At 47.2% G+C, this 22,308-nt stretch overlaps 1 protein-coding gene across 1 annotated transcript in view; it reads right to left on the reverse strand.

Annotated features, from left to right (window-relative positions):
- LOC309822328 (huntingtin-like) overlaps nt 1-15,124 on the reverse strand; it is a gene marked incomplete at both ends in the record, with an annotated part of 35,174 nt that extends 20,050 nt beyond the window's left edge. Inside the window, 4 exons of the mRNA XM_082654041.1 lie at nt 1,166-1,249; nt 13,937-14,055; nt 14,225-14,558; nt 14,868-15,124. Of these exons, the coding sequence (XP_082510167.1) occupies nt 1,166-1,249; nt 13,937-14,055; nt 14,225-14,558; nt 14,868-15,124 (794 nt within the window). The remainder of the gene's footprint in view (nt 1-1,165; nt 1,250-13,936; nt 14,056-14,224; nt 14,559-14,867) is intronic.
- Between the last annotated feature and the right edge of the window lie 7,184 nt (nt 15,125-22,308).

Consider the following 22,308-nt stretch of genomic DNA (forward strand, 5'->3'; position numbering starts at 1 on the left):
CTCCCAATTCATCCCACCCCTCATCCGTGTCCACACGTCCGTTGTCTACATCTGCATCTCTATTCCTGCCCTGCAAGTAGGTTCATCTGTGCCATTTTTCTAGATTCCACATATATGCATTAATATACGATATTTGTTTTTCTCTTTCTGACTTACTTCACTCTGTATGACAGACTCTAGGTCCATCCACATCTCTACAAATGACCCAATTTCCTTCCTTTTTATGGCTGAGTAATATTCCACCATATACATATACACCACATCTTCTTTATCCATTCATCTGTCGATGGACATTTAGGCTGTTTCCATGTCCTGGCTATCGTAGATAGGGCTGCAATGAACATAGGGGTACCATGTGTAAAACACATAGCTAGTGGTGGGGCTTCCCTGGTGGGGCAGTGGTTAAGAATCCACCTGCCAATGCAGGGGACACGGGTTCAATCGCTGGTCCAGAGATCCCACATGCCACGGAGCAACGAAGCCCGTGCACCACAACTACTGAGCCCACGTGCCACAACTACTGAAGCCCACGCACCCTAGAGCCCGTGCTCAGCAACAAGAGAAGCCCGTGCATCGCAACGAAGAGTATAGCCCCCGCTCGCCACAGCTAGAGAAAACCCACGAGCAGCAACAAAGACCCAACGCAGCCAAAAATAAATAAATAAATAAATAAACAAATTTATTTTTTAAAAAATAGATAGCTAATGGGAACATGCTATAAAGCACAGGGAGCGCAGCTCGGTGCTCTGTGATGACCTAAATGGGTGGGATGGGGGTGGGAAGGGAGGTCCGAGAGGGAGGGGATATATGTATACATATAGCTGATTCACTTCATTGTACAGCACAACATTGTGAAGCAATTATACTCCAATTAAAAAAAAAAAAGACCACTATAATTAGACAGGCTCTTGTTGTTCCAAATACCGCAATAAGTAAAATATAAACATGTTCAATTATCATAATGGTTACAATGATACTATGTAAGATTATGGAAACATTACTCATTACAGTGTCTGGACATCCTCCACATATGTAGCCAGAAGTATGGGGAAGGGGGTCCTGTAAAGGTTTTAAAACAATTGGGGAGACAAAGAATATTCTAGCCCATTAAGAATGAAAATACAGAAATTTTAAATTTTCACTAGGAAGTTCAAAGTGCAGTTACCTGAGAGACTGTGCCACTATGTTTTCACATATTGTCAGACAATGATTCACACGGTCTTTCTTGGTGGCTGAGAGTTCTTTCTTTCTAAAAGGAAAAAAAAAGAGTAAAGGAAGTTTGCATGTGTTGTGTTATCCGCTCCATCTATTTCTACAAGGCATTCATTCATTCAGTAGTGCTTCTTGACTCCTAGAAGTAAACCACCCATTCCTGCTGGGGGCAGGGTGGCTCTGAGGTCAGGGAAGGGGGGATGAACCTAACCCAGGGTTCCCTACAGGACAGGGCTCCATAGAAAAGTCAAGGGGTGTTACTACCACACCTGCTTTCTCTACTTTAGAGAGAAGGAGAAACTGCAGTGCAAACAGCGCTCACCCAAGATCACATGGATGGACGGAGTGTGCAATTCAATGAAACACAAGGATGTCAATACAATACATACCAAGCTGCTGCCACTTCTCAAAGTCTTATTTACTGACTACAGTCAGCATACCACACAGACCTCACACTCTTAGGTGTAAAATAACGTTCAGACAATGGCTAACTGCTTCTATATCCCCAAATGGCTAGAAACAAGCCCCCTGCCCAGACACTTCTCAAAAGCCTCCTAGTAAGACTTCTCAGCCCAAAAAAAAGGAGATAAACAGCCTGGTCAAGAAGATCAGACAAAAGGTGCTTGCTTCCCACCCAAACCTATGACTTGAGATGTCTCTGAGGTAGGCACCACAGAAATAAGGTAGAGAGGGTCAATCCAAAGAGGAAGCCAAAAAATAACTCAGGCTTGATAACTACATCCAAAAAGAATCTGAGTGTTAGCAGGTCACCAGTACATGGTACTAACTAGAAACACCTAAACCAGAAGACTACTAAGTTTTGGAGGGAATTCTAGTACCAAAGAAATTTAAAAACTAACCAACAAACACCTCTATTTAATCCCTAATGCAACCTCAGTTTCCAACAAGTACACCTGAAGGAACAGGCTCTTACAATTATGCAAATCCACGAAAGACACACCCTCCAAAAGGCACTACAGATGTGGCCAGGGAAGAAAATGGACAAGGAAGAGTCTCCAAAGGGGAAAGTCAGGGTCCAAAATGAAGGACAGACAGAGCCTGAATGAGAAGACAAGCCCAAGGCATGCGGAGAGGGGCTTCCCGATGACTGGTCAGTAAGAGTCCATCACCACGTGGACTGGTGACTGTGTGTCTCCCACTGGTCTCTTTCCTAAAAGAGACTCTTACTGATAAGCTATGTTGCGGACTGCTAGTCCCCCACCAAAATGCCAGCCTTCCCTTCTCGGACACACGCCTCCTGGTTAGAAGCTCCACAGCCTAGCTTCCCTGCAGTCGGGGATAGACAGGTGACTTAGTTCTCACAGATGAAATGGGAACAGAAGTAGCAGGTGGAGCTTCTGCCTTGCTGGCTCGCCCTGGGCATCCCCCTTTTAGTTCCCTCCGACTGGAACAAACATTCCTAACACCCAGTTTTTGATTATACAGATAAAGACAACAAGAAGGCTGCAGAGCAACAGGATGGAAGGAGCCTGAGTCCCAAGTGACCACAAGAGGCAGAGGCCCCTCACCACCCACCCTCATGAGTCACTCACTTCAAAAACACTGTGATGGAAACAACCCAAATGTCCCAGTGGATGGATAAATGACGCAGCCCAATGACGGAACACTGCTTGGCAGTAAAAAGCAGCAAACCACTGATTCACCCAAGGATGAATCTCAACGTATCAGCTTCAAGATACGTAAGTATAATTCCATTTATGCCACGTTCTGGAAGACACAAAACCAGGGGAACATAAGGTGATCAGTAATTTCCAGGGGCCTGGCGGAGGAGCGGGGAGTTGACAGCAAAGAGGTCCGAGGCAGGGGGAATCTTTAGGAGGTGATGGCACTGTTCTAAATCTTGATTGTGGCAGTAGTTACACAGCTTTATGCAACTGTCAAAATTCACTGATCTGTACATTAAAAAGGGTACATTTTACTATATATATGTATGTGTGTGTGTATAAATGAAATACCTCAATTTAAAGAAGAAAGCGCTATGAGAATTTAAATGCTCTCTTCTTTGAGCCACCACATTAAAGTCTCTATTACAGCAGCTCAGAGGTTACCTAGTTTAAGACAGCCATCAAGAAAATTAACACTGACCACTCCAAGCACGTTAGGAAGCAAACTAACTCACTTATCCACTACTCTTTTCCAAAGTGAGAATCTGTCAAAGGCCTTAAGTGAACTGAATTCATACACCCAGGCTCCTAGCTATATAGGTAGCGGCCCCTCCCTGGGTAGCCTCTTACCGTGAGGTCTAAAATGATTCCTACGGGGATGGTAATCAGAAAAAGGTCGACAAACACTAAACTGAGTGGACTTCACTACTTAACGATGGTCAGAATAGAAAAGTGATAAATACAAATGCGAGCTTCAAAAAGAACCTTGTCTCCCTCCTCACGTGTGGGACAAACCACAAGAATACAGGTAACAATAAACAATACAGCTCTCTGGACCTGCCGCCTGGTTTCCTTAAGACCTACTGTGCTGTTCCCCCAAGCCAGAACTTGAGCAAAAGTTTATGAAACTAGCAGAAAGTCAAAGAGAAAATATCAGTCTCACTCACCAAAATAAAAATACATTCTTCTGTTGTCTGTCTGGGTCTAGCTCCTCCTCCGAGCTCCTTGTGAGGAAAGCCTGCCTTATTCACCCGGGACCCTGCCCTAGGCCCGGCCGTCAGCCAGCACCCCCATCACACTCTTTGGTGGTAACTGTCCCTGCAATTTCCTCCCCAGGGATGACAGACTCACTAAGAGCAAAGGTCATATCGTGTCTCTCACTGGCACTCAGCACAGCACCTACACTGGAGAAGGTGTTTCAGACAGACAACAAAGGAATGGATAAGTAAGCTTTTGCTGTAGGAGGGTAGGTTACAGACACGTTAAAACTGACTCAAAAGTTCTTAAGTCAGTCTTACAAACAGGATTCAGAAGATAAATGATTATTGCTTTAAACTTGAGTTTGCATAACCAAGAGATGGAAAGAAAAGTAGAAACAGCAAAGCTTAAAAAAGAGAGAAACTGTAGGGCAACCCCACAGGCTTGAGTTCAAGCACTTTGTGGAGTCCGAGCTGCAGCCCTCAGCCCCTCTGGCTGTGACCAAGACGTCAACCACGACACGTCTGATGACCCTGACTTTCACGACTTCACTGCCAGAAAGAGGGCAGCACACGTTCTATCATGGTCCGTTACAAAGAAAGCACATGTTTTAAGTTTCTCTTCCTAACTCATCCACAATCATTTTCCAGCAATCCAAACACTTTTGAGGGGGGGAAAAAAATCTACCGTAGTATATTTAAATTTTCATCTTTCCGCACTCGATAGATAGCCCTAAAGTCATACGATTCTTCAGACAGACAGTCAAAGTCTTCAGTGGTTACTAGTCATGCTATTAAAATTTAAACAGTAATTACTAAGTACCTATTTTGGGTGAGGAGCATAAAAACAAACCACCTGACTGCTACCAAAATACTTATCCTGTAAAATCTTCTCTTTTATCACACTGAAGAATACCCACATTTTAAAGTGTGAGAATCAGACTCTACCCGCAGACACCCCAACAAAGAGGCATTAACCAAAAATATCAGAAAACGAAAAAAACAGCCCTTCCAACACTACCCACTGAAAGATGTCAGGGCAGCAATGTAGCCCAAAAGGAACGAACACCCCCACCCAGTACAAACACCAACCCGGCTTAAGCAGGCCCAGCATAGTCTGGCCTCAGGCTACTTCCCTCCCGCAGGAAGCCTGCGTGGGAACTCTGGCCACTGGAAATAACCCAGTCGTTTTGGTCATGCACCTTCAAACTCAGTTCTTGTACATGCCATGGTCCCTGCTTCAAATACCTCCTTCCCGTCTTATTTTGTCCAATAAACCAACTTGGAAGTTTAAGAAAACTACAACTATTTCATTCCCCCATGGAATTTAATTAGGCTGATGAACTAAGTTGTCAAACCGACTTGTTCTACAAGAAGAGTAAGTATGGAAATTAAGGTGAAAACGGAACCGCCTTGCTCTAGGCAGGAACTGGATGAGCAGGGTGAGAGCTGGATAAACAAGGTAAGAACAGTCCTGATCCTTCAGCTGCTTTTGTAAACGTGCTTATTTTAACTCCAGCTTCAAAGTGAAAACAAACCACAGTCAGCCCCCCCCAACTGTGTAATGAAGCGATCTGTACACAAACACGCATCTGTAAGGAGGAGGAACATATAAAAATCAAGGACTCTACAGGCATACTACAAACACGTTAAAACGATCATCAAAGAACTAATTCTGAAAATGGGAATTCAAACCCTCTCGTCAAAATTCTTATTTTTAGAATTATGTATGAAAAATCTGATTCCAGGTTGAGGGTGTGCAAGGGAGGGCCTTGAGTACTCCAGGAATTGAAAACGATCACCTATCGTGCACTTGTCTTGCTAGTTGTGGTCACAGGTACTGTCACATACACATTTTCGAGTCGGTGCCTACACACCCCACACGATGAGTAAAACTGAGGTCTAGAGGCTGCTCCGCCTGCAGGAGCAGGGCAGTAAATGGCCGGGCAGACATCCAGGTCTTCTGATTCCTCATCAGCTGCTCTCTAACTTTCACCAAGTACTATACTAATGAGAGTGTTCCTAGAAGATTAGGACTCTTTTGGATCTTTTTTTTTTTAAAGAAGGAATGGAACACCAAAGTCATTTTGGAATTATGTTTCATACATAATTTTAAAATAAAAGTACTGCTTAAGGGAATTCCCTGGCGGTCCAATGGTTAGGACTCAAGACTTTCACTGCCAAGGGCACAGGTTCAATCCCTGGTCAGGGAACTAAGATTCCACAAGCCGCTCGACACGGCCGAAAAGAAAAAGTACTGTTTGATTAGGGGAAGCAAGGCCTACGATTTCCCCACCACACAGTCTATATCACAGAAAAGGGCTGTGAAAGCCTTTCTTACTAGTAATTTAACTGAGTACTGTAACAATTACTAACAGAAGAAGGTGCAATTCAAAATGCGATCTATGCTAAGTGAAAAAGGTCTGACACAAAAGGCCCCATGTGTACGATTCCGTTCACAAGAAACGTCCAGAACAGGCAAATCCATAGAGACAGAAATAGATGAATGGTTGCCAGGGGCTGGGGGAGGGAAAATGGGGACTGACTGCTAATGGAGAGGGGCTTTCTTTTTGGGGTGATGAAATGTTCCAGAAATTAGACAGCAGTGATGGTTGCAGAACCTTGTGAATATATTACAAACCACTAAGTTGTACATTTTAAAATGGTGAATTTTATGATATGTAAATCATAATCTCAATTTTTAAAAAAATCCGTCTGCAAATCCCAGCAGCTCTTCCTCCCCAGAGGAAGGCATGTGACCACTCCTCGCCACCAGCACTGTTGCTCCCAGCCCGGCACAAGCTGCCGGCACCTCCAGCTTTGACTACTTCAACAGCCTCCCGACTGATTTGATGACTTCAATCAGATTTGATTACTTTAATAGCCTCTTTCATTCCTGCTCCCTGTCCACCAGGGTGGCCTTCTTTGTTAATTAAAGTTTTTAATGAGGGGTACTTCCCTGGTGGTCCAGTGGGTAAGACTCCACACTCCCAATGCAGGGGGCTCAGGTTCGATCCCTGGTCAGGGAACCAGATCCCGAATGCGTGCCACAACTATGAAGCCTGCATGCCGCAACTAAAGATCTCACAGGCTGCAACTAAGATCTGGCACAGCCAAAAATAAATAAATTTTTAAAAATCTTTCTTAAAAAAAAGTTTTTAATGAGGTAATTGTAGATTCACATGTAACTGTAAGAAATATCAATAAAAGAAATACGGTGTGTACTTCACTCAGTTTCCCCCACTACTAACATTCTGCAAAACAATCACAGCCAGAACAGTGATACAATCCACTGATCTTTAGATGTCCAGTTTTACTTTTACTCATCTGTGCGGATGTGTGCATTTAGTTCTACACAATGTCATCAGATGTGTAAGTTTGTGTATCCACCACCAGAGTCAAGATATGGAACACTTCCGTCACCATGAGGATCCCTTGAGCTGCCCTTTGAGAACCACACCCACCTCCCTTGGCCCTCCACTCTGTACCTCCACCCACCCCTAACCGGGCAACCACTCATCTACTCTCCACTCCTAGAACTATGTCATTTCAAAAATGTTACATAAGTAGAATCAGCCCGTATATAACCTTTGGGGATTGCCTGTTTTCACTAGCATGATTTCCTCAAGATTCATCTTAGTTGTTGCATGTATTATCAGGAGTTTGTTCCTTTTTAGTGCTGAGTAGTTTAACCATTCACCTGTTGAAGGACATCTAAGCTGATTCTAGTTTTTGGCTATTATGAATAAAGTTGCTACAAACATTTGTGTACAGGTTTTTATGTGAACATAAGTTTTCACTTCTCCGGGATAAACACCCAAGAGTGCAACTGCCGGGTCATATAGTAACTGTATGTTCAGTTCTACAAGACACTGCTTGTTTTCCAGAGTAGCTGTCCATTTCATAGTCCCACCAGCGATGACTAAGTGACCCAGTTGCTTCCAAGCCAGCATCTGGTGTTGGCTTAGCATCGTAAGCTGTATCACTTGTTTGACTACACAAGTAAGCATCTGGTCAGAGTACAATCCAAAGTCCTTATACTGGGGTACAGGCCCTAAACGGCTCCCCCTCATCTCCTCTTTCTGGCCTCCTTACTACTCCTGCAACATGGAAAGCACTCCCGCTCATCTGTTCCCTCTACCTCAACCTCACCTCCTCCAGATACCCACCCCCCTCCCCCTGCTCCAGCATCACCTTCTCAGTGCACTTCGCACCCTAAACACCACCACAAAGCTCCTCTCCCCCTTATTCTGTTTTGTCTTTCTCCATAGTCTTTAACACCACTGGCCTTGTTCACTGCTGTAACCCAAGGGCCCAGAACAGGCCCTGGCACACAACAGGCACCCAGTTGAAAGGAATCCTTCCAGGTCATCTAGTCCAGTCCCCACTTAAGTGCCCATTCCCAGTAGCTGGGAGCTCTTAATGCCACCACAGCTTACGTGTCAGTGTTACACCTACTTTACAGCTACACAAATGCTCCATGGCCCTAGGACAGAGAAATGATACTGCCTCAGCTACACCTGGACAGATGTAAGCAACGTAAGTCTTCCCTCCCAAATGCTGATGGAATTTTATATTATATATTATTTTATATTATATTATATTATATCAACAGAAAAGTAGGTCCTGATCATCGACAGTGGAGTTCTCAAGCTTTAACGTGCACATAAATTGCTCACAAACCTGGTTAAAATGCAGACTCTTGATTCAGTAGGTCTAAGGTAGGGCAGAGATTCTGTACTTCTTATAAGCTCCCAAGTGATACCAAATTGCTGGCCCTGAGACCACACTCTGAGCAGCGAGGACCTATGGCATATCTCGTCTCTAACACATATTCTAGCACCCAAACTGATTCAAGCTAACACAACTTGTACCGTGTAAATTTCTCCTTCTTGCTGTCTGAATAAGACTTCCATTCCAAGGTAGTTTACTGAGTGACTGGCTCACTTGCAGGGACCAGAGGTAATGGGGGTGGGGCCTCTGAAGGAGGAGAGAATAGGAAAGCCAGGACACTGTAAGACCTTTGCCTTTACATCTCCATAAGTCCTCTTTTAAAAAGAAATTCTACAGTATTATATAGCAGTTAATAAGAATGATAGGTACTGCTATGAAACAATGTCTTTGGTACACTAAGTGAAATAATATAGTGTAAGCTCATTCATGCAAAAAAAAAAAAAAAAAAGGACTTGTATATGCATTAAAAAATCAGAGAAAACGGGCTTCCCTGGTGGTGCAGTGGTTGAGAGTCCACCTGCCGATGCAGAGGACACAGGTTCGTGCCCCGGTCCGGGAAGATCCCACATGCCGCGGTGCGGCTGGGCCCGTGAGCCATGGCCGCTGAGCCTGTGCGTCCGGAGCCTGTGCTCCACAACGGGAGAGACCACAACAGTGAGAGGCCTGCGAACCGCCAAAAAAAAAAAAAAATCAGAGAAAACAAAAGAAACTTAACAATTGTTATTTTTAGGGAATGAGACTAGGACAGCCAGGGAGGAAGACTTTGCTTTCCACCTTCTGTGCTATTTGAAGACGTTGTTGCAACGTATATGTGTAATTTTTTTTAAGCTAGTTAACAAAAAGCAACCAAAAAAGAAATGCTTCCCCAAAGTGGTCCTATCATATCTAATCTAGGGGTGGACAAACTACAGCCTACCTGTTTCGGCCAGTCTAAGAAGTGTTTTTACATTTTTAAACGGTTGACACCCGTCCCAAAAAAAAATCAAAGAATAATATTTTATGACGTGAAAACTATACAAATTTCAACGTCCTTAATAAAATGTTATTGGAACAGAGGCTCACATTCACTTACATAGTGCTTCTGGATGCTTCTTTTCTACAATGGCAGAGTTTAATGGTTGCTACAGAGATGTACCATTTACATAAAATGTTTGCCAATGTTCAAGAATCAGAAGACTTAATATTGTTAAGGTGCCAATACTCCCCAAACTGATCTACAGATTCAATGCAATACCCATCAGAGAATTCCAGCTGGCTTCTTCGTAGAAACTGACAATCAGATCTTACAATTCAAATGGAAATGCAAGGGGCCCAGAATAGCCAAAACTATCCTGAAAAGGAATAAAGTTGGAGGACTCACATTTCATGACTTGAAACTGTGATACAAAACTAATGGTAGGGACTTCCTGGTGGCGCAGTGGTTAAGAATCCGCCTGCCAATGCAGGGGACACGGGTTCGAGCCCTGGTCTGGGAAGATCCCACCTGCCGTGGAAAAACTAAGCCCGTGCGCCACAACTACTGAGCCTGTGCTCTAGAGCCCACGAGCCACAACTACTGAGCCTGTGCTCTAGAGCCCGCGAGCCACAACTACTGAGCCTGTGTGCCACAACTACTGAAGCCCGTGCACCTACAGCCCGTGCTCCGCAACAGGAGAAGCCACCGCAATGGGAAGCCCTCGCACCGCAACGAAGACCCAACGCAGCCAAAACTAAATTAATTAATCTTTTTTAAAAATTAAAAAAGAAAAACCTAATGGTAATCAAGACTGTATACGGACTTCCCTGGCGGTCCAGTGGTTAGGACTCCGCACTTCCACTGCCATGTGCCCGGGTTCAATCCCTGGTCGGGGAACTAAGATCCCACAAGCCGCCCCACAAGCCACAGGGCTCAGCCAAAAAAAAGACTGAAGAGGCAACCCAAGAAAGGGAGTATCATTTTACAAATCATGCATCTGATAAGGGTCTAGTACCCAGAATATTATGAAAACTGTCACAATTCAACAATAAAAAGACAACCCAACTTCAAAAATGGGAAAGAATGAGGATGAGGGTCTGCAAGTTAAGCATAAGCAAGAAGCTGGGTCCCTAATCACTGGTGAGCTTCCTCAAGCAGACACTGCTGTCTTATACTAAATTCCTTCCTATTTAAGTTATGGCAGCAGAGTTTTCTGTTACCTGCAGTTGAATATAACTGATAACACCAACTATGGCTAAATTATGTCATGCTTAGCAGACAGAGATGAACAAGTCCTGTTGGTTCTACCTTCAAAATTCGGTCAGTTCCCACCTTGCCACCCCTAACAACCTGACAGAATTCGCCAGCATCTCACCCGGGCACGTGGCTCGTTTCCCAGCTGGTCTCCTGCTCCTCACCATGCTGCCTTCACTCAGCTCTCAGCCAGTATTCACTGAAAAATGGAACTCAAATCCTGCCACTCCTCGGACCAAACCCTCCAAAACCTCCCACCTCACGTAGAATAAATGCCACTGTCTTTATTCCACCTTGAAGGGAGGGCCTACTGATCTATCTGGTACAGCACTCTCTCTACCTCTCTGACCTCAGCTCCTACTGAGTCTCCCTCTCGCTAATTCAACGGGCCACACCGCCGCCTCGCTATTCCTCCATCAGCGGGGTTTGGACCAGCTCCCTCTGCCTGGAACGCCCCTCCACATACCTTTATGGCAATCCCTGACTCTCTTCTGGTCTTTACTCAAAAGACACCATCTCAGTGGCCCTTCCCTGGACACCCTATCTAAAACGTCAATACCTTATGAACCCTGACATTTCCTAGACCCCGTTCCCTGCTTTGCTGCTGTTCCTCCTTTGTTTACCACCGTCCAACATACTGTGTATCTTTCTTACGTATCCTGTTTCTGGTCTATGTCCCTCACTAAAATGTAAGCTTCATGAGGGCAGAGCTTTATCTGTTCATGGCTGTAGCCCTGCACCTATTACGATACTGGCTGGCACACATTAGACATTCAGCAAATAATTAAAATCAGAGAAAAACTAGGAGGGAATCTGAAGGAGAGTGAGAAAGTGCCAAAGGCCAATGTCAACTGCCTCATAATTGCAGTTAGGACCCTGCCAAGCTCTGGCACTCCCCTGCACGTCAGCCTTGCTGAGACTGTAGCCAGTACCGCCCGGAACCCCTGTATCCCATATGCTGAGCTGGGAGTAGGCACTCAGATCCTTCAACTGAAGCCCAAGCGTGGCTGGTGACACCATAGTTCCACAGAGAGCAAGGGCCATAAAAATAGAACAGTTACTTTCTAATTGCTTTTGGCCAATCTTACTTTGGGGCATGGATTTTTAAGCTGAAGCATCTGAACAGAAACGCCAAGATCCAAATCTGTAAGCAGTGAGTTCGTTACTCAAAATTAATGAATACTTGCTTTCTCAACAGCAAAGTACATGAAAATGTAACATTTATGCATTTTATTTAAAATAACTATAATTAAGCCCAATGCAGTTGATTTCAGAGCATGCTAAGAACCTTTCAAAGTTACTATTCTGAAGTACTTTTGTTTTTAAAAAATTTAAAATCTATCTTCATATATATAATACATAGATTATATCTGGTAGGATACACAAGGAGGAAGCTTGCCTCTGGGAATGGAGTTAGGTACTCAGGAGAAAGGAACAGGAGAGAGACATTTTAATTAACTTTTTGCAATTTTGGAATTTGTACCATGTTAATGTATTATTTATGCAAAAATGATAGACTAAATTTTAAAAATAAGTCAATCATACATTTCCTTACAGTAATGAAACAAAATGTATCTACTTTGTCAAGCTGGCTTAAGAAGGAAACCTCTTTACACCCGTATTTTGAAGAAGATAAGCTAATTCAGGTTCTGTCAAATCAGCATAAGAAACAGAAAGCATATTTTCAGACTGACCAAGTGTTTGAACAAGCAGACAGGGACGGAAGTAAGGCCTTCCTTCCCACCCAGAGCCCTGCTTGGTGCTTCCCGCCTTTATACAAGATCACCCAGGGCATGGACTTCCACGACATCTAACTCCAGGAAAAGCACGACCATAAAAGTCTGGAATGGATAGTTATGGTTATAAATCACCTGCTGCAGAGAAAAGTCAAATTGTTAAAAAACAAACAAAAACCAACATTTTCCCCTGTCAGTATCCAAACAGGTTTTTCACCTTTTAGCAGAAACCTTAATTTGTTTCCAGATTTGATTTTAACAGATAAGCCAAAATTACTCCCCAAATTCTCAGTTTCTAATGAAACCTCAGGACACAGCAAGGATCATATCAGACGCATAACGAAGAAAACATTACTAAAAACGAATCAGCCTGAAGAAGGTACGCTTCTTGGAGGGGCTGCTTCGCGAAAACTTTCCTCGTTAAACGCCATCCTGTACACACCCAGATCAGAAATAAAATGACCCGAGATGAAAGAAAGGCCCGACCTGCAGCAGAGCACACACCCTGACCTCTGCTGAACACCCAGCACACAAGACTTCAGGGAAAAGTACTCGGTTCTCTTAGACGGTGTCGTTAATGGTCTCTCTTCTTCTGTTTCAAAAACTTTCCCTGGCACAAGCAACGGAGACCCCCTGCTTCCAAACAGCAGCACATGTCAGCAACAGGAAGCGTGCGTGGGGTCCGCAGACACCACTGCTCCGGCAAAGCTGGACTGCGACACTCGTGACAGGGACATCACTCGCCCCCAGCGATTAACCTCTCCCTCGGCAACATGTCATTTGTTTCCAACTGAGGACAGGCAATAAAGGGCAGTCAACTCTTCCTAATATTTAAGCCAGTTTTATTGCTTCTCACGCGTGAACAACCACCGTCTAGTCAGTTCACCGCTTACTTGGCAATCACAGCTCATTCAAGTGCCCGCAGGCCAACCCGAGCTGAGACAAGCCGGTCTCTCCCTGAAGCTCAACGTTCTGCTGCGGATCCGGAACGACACGAAATGCCCTGAGGCTGAGCCCCGAGCCACAGGCTGCTTAAAGGGGCCCTCGCAGGAGGCTCTCCATTGGGCCGCGCGCGCTCCCCCGCCCTCCAGCCCGACGTCCCAAGGCATGATGTCACCACTGTCCCCGCATCACTCCGGCTCCAATTCCCGGAGCATCCTGCGCCCCCAGCCCTCCTCCTCTCAGACCAGGAGGAGAGGGACGGGACGCGGCCTCGGATCTGCGAAGTTCTGCTCACAACACAGCCCCGGTTCCTCCCCTAACTTCGCAGCCGGGAGAGCAGAGGACTGGGGCCGGGGCCGCCCCGGCGCCTCCGGGAGAGGCCGGCGAGGCTCCCCGCGCCTGCCGAGGGCCGGAGACCCACGCGGGGCCGGGGAACTGGGTGGGGACCACGGGGCGGCCCTGTCGCCGCGGGCCGGGGAGCTGCAGCGGGCCTGCACTCACGGTCGGTGCAGCGGCTCCTCGGCCACGGCCGGTCCGGGCGGCGGCGGCGGCGGCGGGGGCGGGGGCGGCGGCGACTGCGGCTGAGGCGGCGGTTGCGCCTGCGGCGGCGGCTGAGGAGGCTGAGGCGGCGGCGGCGGCGGCGGCTGCTGCTGTTGCTGCTGCTGCTGCTGCTGGAAGGACTTGAGGGACTCGAAGGCCTTCATCAGCTTTTCCAGGGTCGCCATGGCGGCCTCCCGCCCCGCGGGAACAGCCCCCGGAACCCTCGGACCTGCTCGCGGTTCCGCTCACCAGCGCGGCAATGAATGAGGCTCGGAGGCACGGGCAGGAGCGGAACCGAAGCGCTCGGCCATCTTGGGTCCGTCCCGGCAGCCCCCGCGGCCCTGCGTCCCGCGACGCTCCGTCGTGGGGCGGGGCCAGGCTGGCGAGATTGACAGCCAGAGGCGGTGGCTTCCGCCATTGGCCGGGCGCGGCGCCAGCCAGTCTCCCGCGCCCGCCGTCTCGCTTTCTAGGACCGCCGCGACCACGGAGACCCCAGCGCTCCTCCAGGGCGCGGACTAGGGGCGCGGCGAGGAGGGGCGGGGCGGGGCGGTCGTGAGCGTCATGCTCCCTCGGGAAGAAGCCCCTAGTCGAGGAGACCCCGGCCGACGCCCGGCGGGTGGCAGGGAGGGCCGGCCGTGGACTCGGAGCCGGAGACCCTGCGTGGGTGCTTGCTCACCCAGCGGCCCGGGCGGAGAGAGGGCTCACGGGACAGCCTTGCAGAGGAGGAAGGGGGAAGTGGGTCGCCCCGCGCGGAGCCAGAGGACCCTCAAGGCGGGAGCCCAGGTGTGGCCCCCAGAGAGGAGCGGAGCCCTGGAGAGCCAGTCTGCAGCCCGAGGAGGAGCTGAGGAACTTGGCGGAGGGCCTGGGGCAGGGACGGGTGGTAAAAACCTGCCTGGTCGGTGCCTGCTGCCCGGAGAGGCCGTGGCTGGTGCAGCGAGAAGCAGCTTTGACCCCAGAGACTGCCCCGCCGGCATGACTGCCCGGCCCAAGGGTGTGCCCCCCCTTGAGCGAGGCCGGCCGGCGTGGGAGGGTCCCGGGCTCCAGAGCCTCGCCACCCGGAGGGGCGGCAGTGAGCAAGCAGAGGGGCAGCGTCCGCTTGCCCGCAGGGAGTGGGTGGCCCTCAGAGAAGCCGCCTGGGGCAAGCAGCATGAAGCCTCCAGAGCCCACTCAGGGCAGCGACCTGTTCTAGGCCACAAGCCACGTCTCCGCCTAATTTCAGACCCTGTTGTCCCAAAGCAGTCAGGTGAACCCAGCATCGCCACAGGAAGCCTTGTCTCCAAGGGGACAGCGACTGCCCCCGCTTCAGGGGAAGGACCTCAGAGAAACTTGCCACAAGCCTTGAGGTCCCAGTTCCCTGATTTAATAAAGGCCCTTGTCCACAGGCCAAGCCATGTGCCAGCCCTCACAGGACAGGCCACAATGACGGGGCTCCAGGCTGTCAGGGACTGTGGTTGGCAGACTTCTCGGATGACCTAGTGACCCCCTCCTGAGATCACCACCTTGTATAGTCCCCTCCCCTTGAGAGTGGGCTGTCACTGGAGGCTGGCTTCTGATTAAGGTTTACATCTTACAGCAGGACAAAAAGGTTTGAACAGAAAGTTCTCTATGTCGTTTGGGCCCCCTCCCTCCCTACTGTGCAGTGTGCATCTGCGTTACCCGTGAACCAGACCTCCTCCAAGATGGGAACGCCTGCGGGACCGTAAAGATCAACTTTTCCTTTCTTCTGACCTAGCAGTGGAACTTCTTACAAGGTTAGCATTCTTTCCCAACTCGAGGGGGCCGTACTGACTGCGCACTTTGTAAGAGTTTTACCTGGACTATGTATCTTCGGTGAACTCTCTGTAAAATGTCAGTATGTCATTGTGATGTATGAGCCTTTGTCTCAAAAATATATATGATTGGGCTTCCCTGGTGGCGCAATGGTTGGGAGTCCGCCTGCCGATGCAGGGGACACGGGTTCGTGCCCCGGTCCGGGAAGATCCCACGTGCCGCGGAGCGGCTGGGCCCCTGAGCCATGGCCGCTGAGCCTGCGCGTCCGGAGCCTGTGCTGCGTGGCGGGAGAGGCCACAACAGTGAGAGGCCTGCGTGCCGCAAAAAAAAATATATATATATATATATATGATTGTGTCTTGGACTTCTACCAGGCAGAACAGCTCTCAGAGCTTCTGAGAGCCTGCCTTCTGGCTTATAATCCTCATTTTGGCTTGAATAAAATTCTCTATTTTCTTCTTAACTTGATTGTTAATTGAATTTTCACTGACACTTCTAACATTCTAATAGGCAAAGGTGGCACTCCTGGGATTAAGTAACAAAAGACTGAGCCTTCTGTCCTGCTGGCTGTCTGCACCTTCTTGGCTTGCACACGCGTTCCTGAAGCCAGGCTGCCATGTTGGGAGGCCCACTCGGCCAACAGCCCGGGGAGAACTGAATCCTGCCAACACCACATGAGCTCGGAGGTGGATCCCTGCCCAGTTGAGCTTTCAAGTGAGAGGCAGGTGGTACTTAAACGCAGGCTTTTGAGAGACCAGGGAGTGAAGGACCTAGTTAAGCTGTGCCCAGATTCCTGATCTGCATTAACTGTGAGATCCTGTGTTGTTAAGCCACCATGCGATTGGTTACACAGCAACAGGTAAGTGTATTAGTTCGCTAGGGCTGCGCTAACAAAGTTCCACAGAATGGGGGGCTCAAATAACAAGAATTTATCCTCTCAGTCCTGGATGCTGGAAGTCCCAGATCACGGTGTGAGCAGGCTGGTTCCTTCTGAGGCCTCTCTACTTGGTGTGCAGACGGCCGTCTTCTCCCTGTGTCCTTGCATGTTCCTCCTTCTATGCACGTCTGGGTCCTAATCCTCTTTTCTTAAAGGACAATGGTCATATTTGATTAGGGCCCACCCTCATGACCTTATTTTATCTTAATTACATCATTAAAGACACTTTCTCCAAATATAGTCACATTCTCAGGTGCTAGGGGTTAGGACTCAACGTATGAATTTTCAGGGGACACAATTCAGCCCATCACACTAAGTAGTAGAGTTGTCTCCTAATAGCCACTCTGACCTTCAATAGTAGGACTTCAGTTTTTATCCAGGCACTTTTCCACCACATTTCCCTCCTTCCTTTTAGCTAGCTGTAGCCATGTGACTGAGCAAGTTCTGGCTGGTAAGATGTAAGCAGAAGTGACATGTGTTATTTCTAGAAAATCTCCTTAAAAGGAAGGGGTACACCTGTCTTCTTCCTGCTGCCTGGAATGGGCGGATAGTGGTTGGCACTTGAGCAGTCATTTTGGATCATGAGGATGAAAGCCACATCCCAGGACAATGGAGCTGGCAGGACTGGGTGGAGATGCCATTCCAGCCTGGCCAGACCATCTCTGGACTTCTCACAGACAAATATCTATAGGAGAGAAACGTAATTGCATTTTTTTTTTTTTTTTTTTGCGGTACGCGGGCCTCTCACTGTTGTGGCCTCTCCCGTTGCGGAGCACAGGCTCCGGACGCGCAGGCTCAGCAGCCGTGGCTCACGGGCCCAGCCGCTCCGCGGCATGTGGGATCCTCCTGGACCGGGGTACGAACCTGCGTCCCCTGCATCGGCAGGCGGACTCTCAACCACTGCGCCACCAGGGAAGCCCCATGATTCCATGTTGTTTAAGCCACTTTTACTTTGGATTATTCTGTTTATGGGCTCCTAAACCCAAATTCTGACCAGTCCAGAGAGGGTATGAGTCACTGAGACCTTATATGGCCACAACAGATCAGGCTGTGTTAGCTGAGGCAAGAAGAAACTCGTCTGCTGAGAACTTACTATACCCCTGACAAGAGGTCTTAGAGGAAAGCCTATTGAAAGGGACCGTCCAGAAGGCAGATTTTTTTAATTCAGAGAAAAGTTTGGCATCGTCGCAGACTAATCAAAGATTCCACAGCTGGGAAGGCAGTTTGGCTTCTTGTCTCCAAAGCCTTAAAATGAACGTAGCCTCTGAACGGCAAATGCACTCCCAGTAATTTATCCTCAGAAAAGAATCACGTGTGTGTCAGGATGGTCACTGGTTACAGCAATATTTAGGACCAAAAGAAACAAAAGGAAACATGGACAGGAGATTAGCTAAATGAAGCACGATATATCCATATGACAAAACTGTGCAGTTATTCAAATCCTGTTTTAGAAGAGCATTCATGACATGGAAAAAGGTGTGCAATGCATTAGCAGGTTACACTACTGTGTATAGCACGATCCACCCTCTTTTTAAAGAAAAACGATACATAAATAGAAAGAGACCTGCTCACCGAGTCTAAAACAGTGACTCTCTCTGTGCAGGGCAATTACAGGAAATTTAATCTGGGTGCTTTTCTGTATTTTTCACATCTTCAGCAATGAATGTGTACTATTCAGGGGAAAAACATGTAAAAGTTTGAGTGGGAACCCAACATACCCACAAACGGGGTACACTCCAGTTGGGGGGCAGGCCCTAAATCCAAAACCAGGTGGGAGTTCATTGGGGGTGAGGCCTTGGGTCAGAAAAAGGACACGTGAAGCAGCGCCATGAGGAACAGGCTGAGTGGACTGGCAACTCCTGAGGGTGCTTCGGTGGCCTCCCACCAGTCACCCCCAAGGGGTTCTCTCACTTTAGAGGGAATTATTGCCACGTTATTTTAATTCTACGTAAGTACACAAACTGCCAAAGATATAGATACAGTAACTGTTGTTTTGAACAGTGAGCTCTTGTTTAAATTGACTCCCAGATGTACCATTTTCGTCACTCTTCATCCGTGCCTGCATCTCTGATCTTCCATTTTGGATCATTTTCTTCTGCCTGGAAAACACCCTAGAATTTCTCTTACAGTGGATCTTCTATTGCTGAAACCTCTCAGTTTCAGTTTATCTGAAAATGTCTTTTTTTTTTTTTTTTCGCCTTCATTCCTAGTGGATTTTTGGTTGGGTATATAATTCAAGGTTGGCAGGTATGTTCTGTCAGCAGATTACAGATCCGGACATCACGTCTTCTGCTTTTCATTCTCACTGTTGAGAAATCAGTTGACTTAATGTTTGCTCCCTTGGAGGTAAGTGTCTTTTTCCCTCTGACTGTTGTTAAGATTTTCTCTCTGTCTTTGGCTCTCTGTGGTTTCAGCGTGCCATGTCTGGGTGTGTAAGGAGACAATCACTTGTTACAGGATGCCCCTGGGGATCCTGTCAAGTGATCTCCCCATAGGCTGCTCAGCAGGAAGGGCCCAAAAGACCCAAAAGACCGGCCAAGACCAGTTCTGAAAGTCTTGGAAGCACACGTTCCCTGGTGAAAGATGTCCGGGATCCGGATGGTCTTTTCACCAGCAGAGCCATTCCCCCACAGCCTGAAATCTGCCACGGCTGCAGGATTGGCCAGGGACTCCCCGTCCCCTTCCAATTCCCCTATAAATACACAGAATGACAGGGAGCAAGGCCCCTCTCCTGGGGCACTACCTATACTGTGGCCATCCGGGCCCGGGGCTAACACAACTCTCCGTGGGATGTAAAGAGCTCGGGAGACAGGTGCTTTTTTTTTTTTTTTTTTTTTAACATCTTTATTGGAGTATTATTGCTTTACAATGGTGCGTTTCTGCTGTATAACAAAGTGAATCAGCTATACATACACATATATCCCCACATCTCCTCCCTCTTGACAGGTGCTTCTTCTGATGACCTTTGGCCTCCCAAGTTCCCCCACTGGCTCCAGTTTACGGCTGCACCATGTGTTGTTTATGGTGTTTGTTATTACCCTGGCTTGGTTTAACAGTAGAATTTCTTTTCATTTAATCTGCTTGGAAATAGTTGGCTACTGAACGTGTGGACTAATGGCTTCCAAGTTTTGGAAACTGCTCGGTCATTATCTCAAAATATTGCCCGTTTCTCTTCTCTCTTCCTGGTGTTCTCACCACAACCTATCTTCTATTTTCTTTTTTTTCCCTCTCATTGCTTTATTCTGGATAGTTTCATCTGATTTATTTTACTAGTTCTCTTTTTAGCTGTTTCCATTCTACTGCTGAACCCTTAATGTTAACCATTCAGTTCTGGAATTCTGTAGTTTTCAGGACTGGAATTTATATCTCTTTCTAAAGTATGCTATGTCACTTTTTATAAATAGTTTCTAGCTTCCTGTCAAAATTGTCAAGCTAAGCAACTTTTCTCCTTGAACATAGTGAGCACAGTGTTTAAGAGTCTGTGTCTCACATATTTCCATTATCTAGAGCCTCTAAGGAAATTTTTTGGTCTTGTTTGTTTTTTGGCTGTGTCACACAGCATGGGGGATTTTAGTTCCCTGACCAGGGATCGAACCCGTGCCCCATGCAGTGGAAGTGCAGAGTCTTAACCACTGGACCACCAGGGAAGTCCCAAGGGAATGTTTTTCATGTCTGAAGTTTTGGCTAATTTTCATTCATTTGCCTCATCTCATGTGCCTGGTTATCTTTGATTATATACTGGACATCGTATCTGAAAATTATTATAGAAGAGATTTACAGCTTAGGGTATTTTCTTCCTCCAGGCAAGATTTTTGTTTGCAATGCTACTCTCCTTGGGACACTAGAAGTTCTAGGTCATGTTAATCCAAATTCCAGTTTCGGAGTCCTCTGAGCCACCCATTTTATTTTTTATTTTTTATTTTTTTTTTTGCTGCACGTGCAGCATGTGGGATCTTAGTTCCTTGACCAGGGATTGAACCTGCAACCCCTGCATTGGGAGTGCAGAGTCTTAACCACTGGACCACCAGGGAAGTCCAGGCCACCCGTTTTAGAGAGCTAGTTTTCTTCCAGGTCACCCTTATTCTTGGGTGGGCTGGACCCGGAAGTGGAGTGTGAACTGGCCGGGCCCCCAGTCTTGGCCTGCCCTGGATTTGGTTTTTGCTCTCCTAGCCTTGAGCTTAGCTCAGCCTTTCGGGTGTTTCAGGACTCCAACCCCCCCAAAGCAGGAGGAGCCCTAGCGTTCGGCTCATCTCTCTAGGTGCCACCCTCTCCTGGCTTTCAGCCCTGAAAGTTGCTGACTCTCTTGACGTAGATATTTGCCGAGCTTTATTAGCTATTTTCATCAGGAGGGTAGATCCGTATTCTCTAGTCCGTCCTTGCTGTACATGGAAGTTCCTCCTATAAATATTAAATAGGATGCTATTGAGAGTGGTCATCCTTCTCTTATTCCTGATTTTAACATGAATGCCTCCAGAGTAAACCCTCATCAGGTAAGATGCTGCCTCTGGATGGTCAATATATTTTATTATGATAAAGAAGCATTGATTGATCTACAGTTTACCCTTGAACAACATGGGTTTGAGGTGCACAACTCCACTTATATGAGGCTTTTTTTCAGTAAATACCACAGTACTACAGAATACGCGGTTGGTTGACTCCTCGGATGTGGAACCATGGATACGGCGGGCCGACTATAAAATTATATGCGAATTTTCAACTGTGCGGGGGTCAGCACCCCAAACCCTGTGTTCTTCAAGGGTCAAATGTATTTTATTGACTGTGTAAAAAAGTGGGTTGAAGTTGGTCAAATGCCTTTATGAAAATGATCTTTTATTTTTGCTTTGGATCTATTAACATGATGTATTATGTTACTGGATTTCCTGATATTGAACCATCCATGCATTATTAAAACAAACCCACTATTTTGATGTAGTACTTTTGTTTGTTTGTTTTGGCTGCACTGTGTGGCATGTGGGATCTTAGTTCCCCGACCAGGGATCGAACTCATGCCCCCTGCAGTGGAAGTGCAGAGTCTTAACCACTGGACCACCAGGGAAGTCCCTTGATGTAGTAATTTTAATGTGTTGCTGGATACTGTTTGCTAATATTTTAAGGGCTTTTGCATTAATATTCATAAAAGAAGTTGGTATAGACTTGTTTTTTAAAGGTCAGTGTGGGGCTTTCCTGGTGGCACAGTGGTTAACAATCCACCTTCCAATGCAGGGGACATGGGTTTGAGCCCTGGTCCGGGAAGATCCCACATGCCGCGGAGCTACTAAGCCCGTGCACCACAACTACTGAGCCTGCCCTCTAGAGCCCATGAGCCACAACTCCTGAGCCCATGTGCCACAACTACTGAAGCCCACGTGCCTAGAGCCCATGCTTCACAACAAGAGAAGCCACTGCAATGAGAAGCCTGCACACCGCAACCAAGAGTAGCCCGCGTGCAGCAACAAAGACCCAACATAGCCACAAAAAAAAAAAAAAAGCGTGAACTTTTTAATTAATTAATTGGTTTATTTATTTATTTTTGGCTGCATTGGGTTTTCGTTGCTGCACACCGGTTTTCTCTAGTTGCAGCGAGTGGGCTTCTCATTGCAGTGGCTTCTCTTGTTGCGGAGCACAG

Source organism: Grampus griseus (assembly GCF_964374135.1).
Source record: "Grampus griseus genome assembly, chromosome: 4".
NCBI lineage: Eukaryota > Metazoa > Chordata > Mammalia > Artiodactyla > Delphinidae > Grampus > Grampus griseus.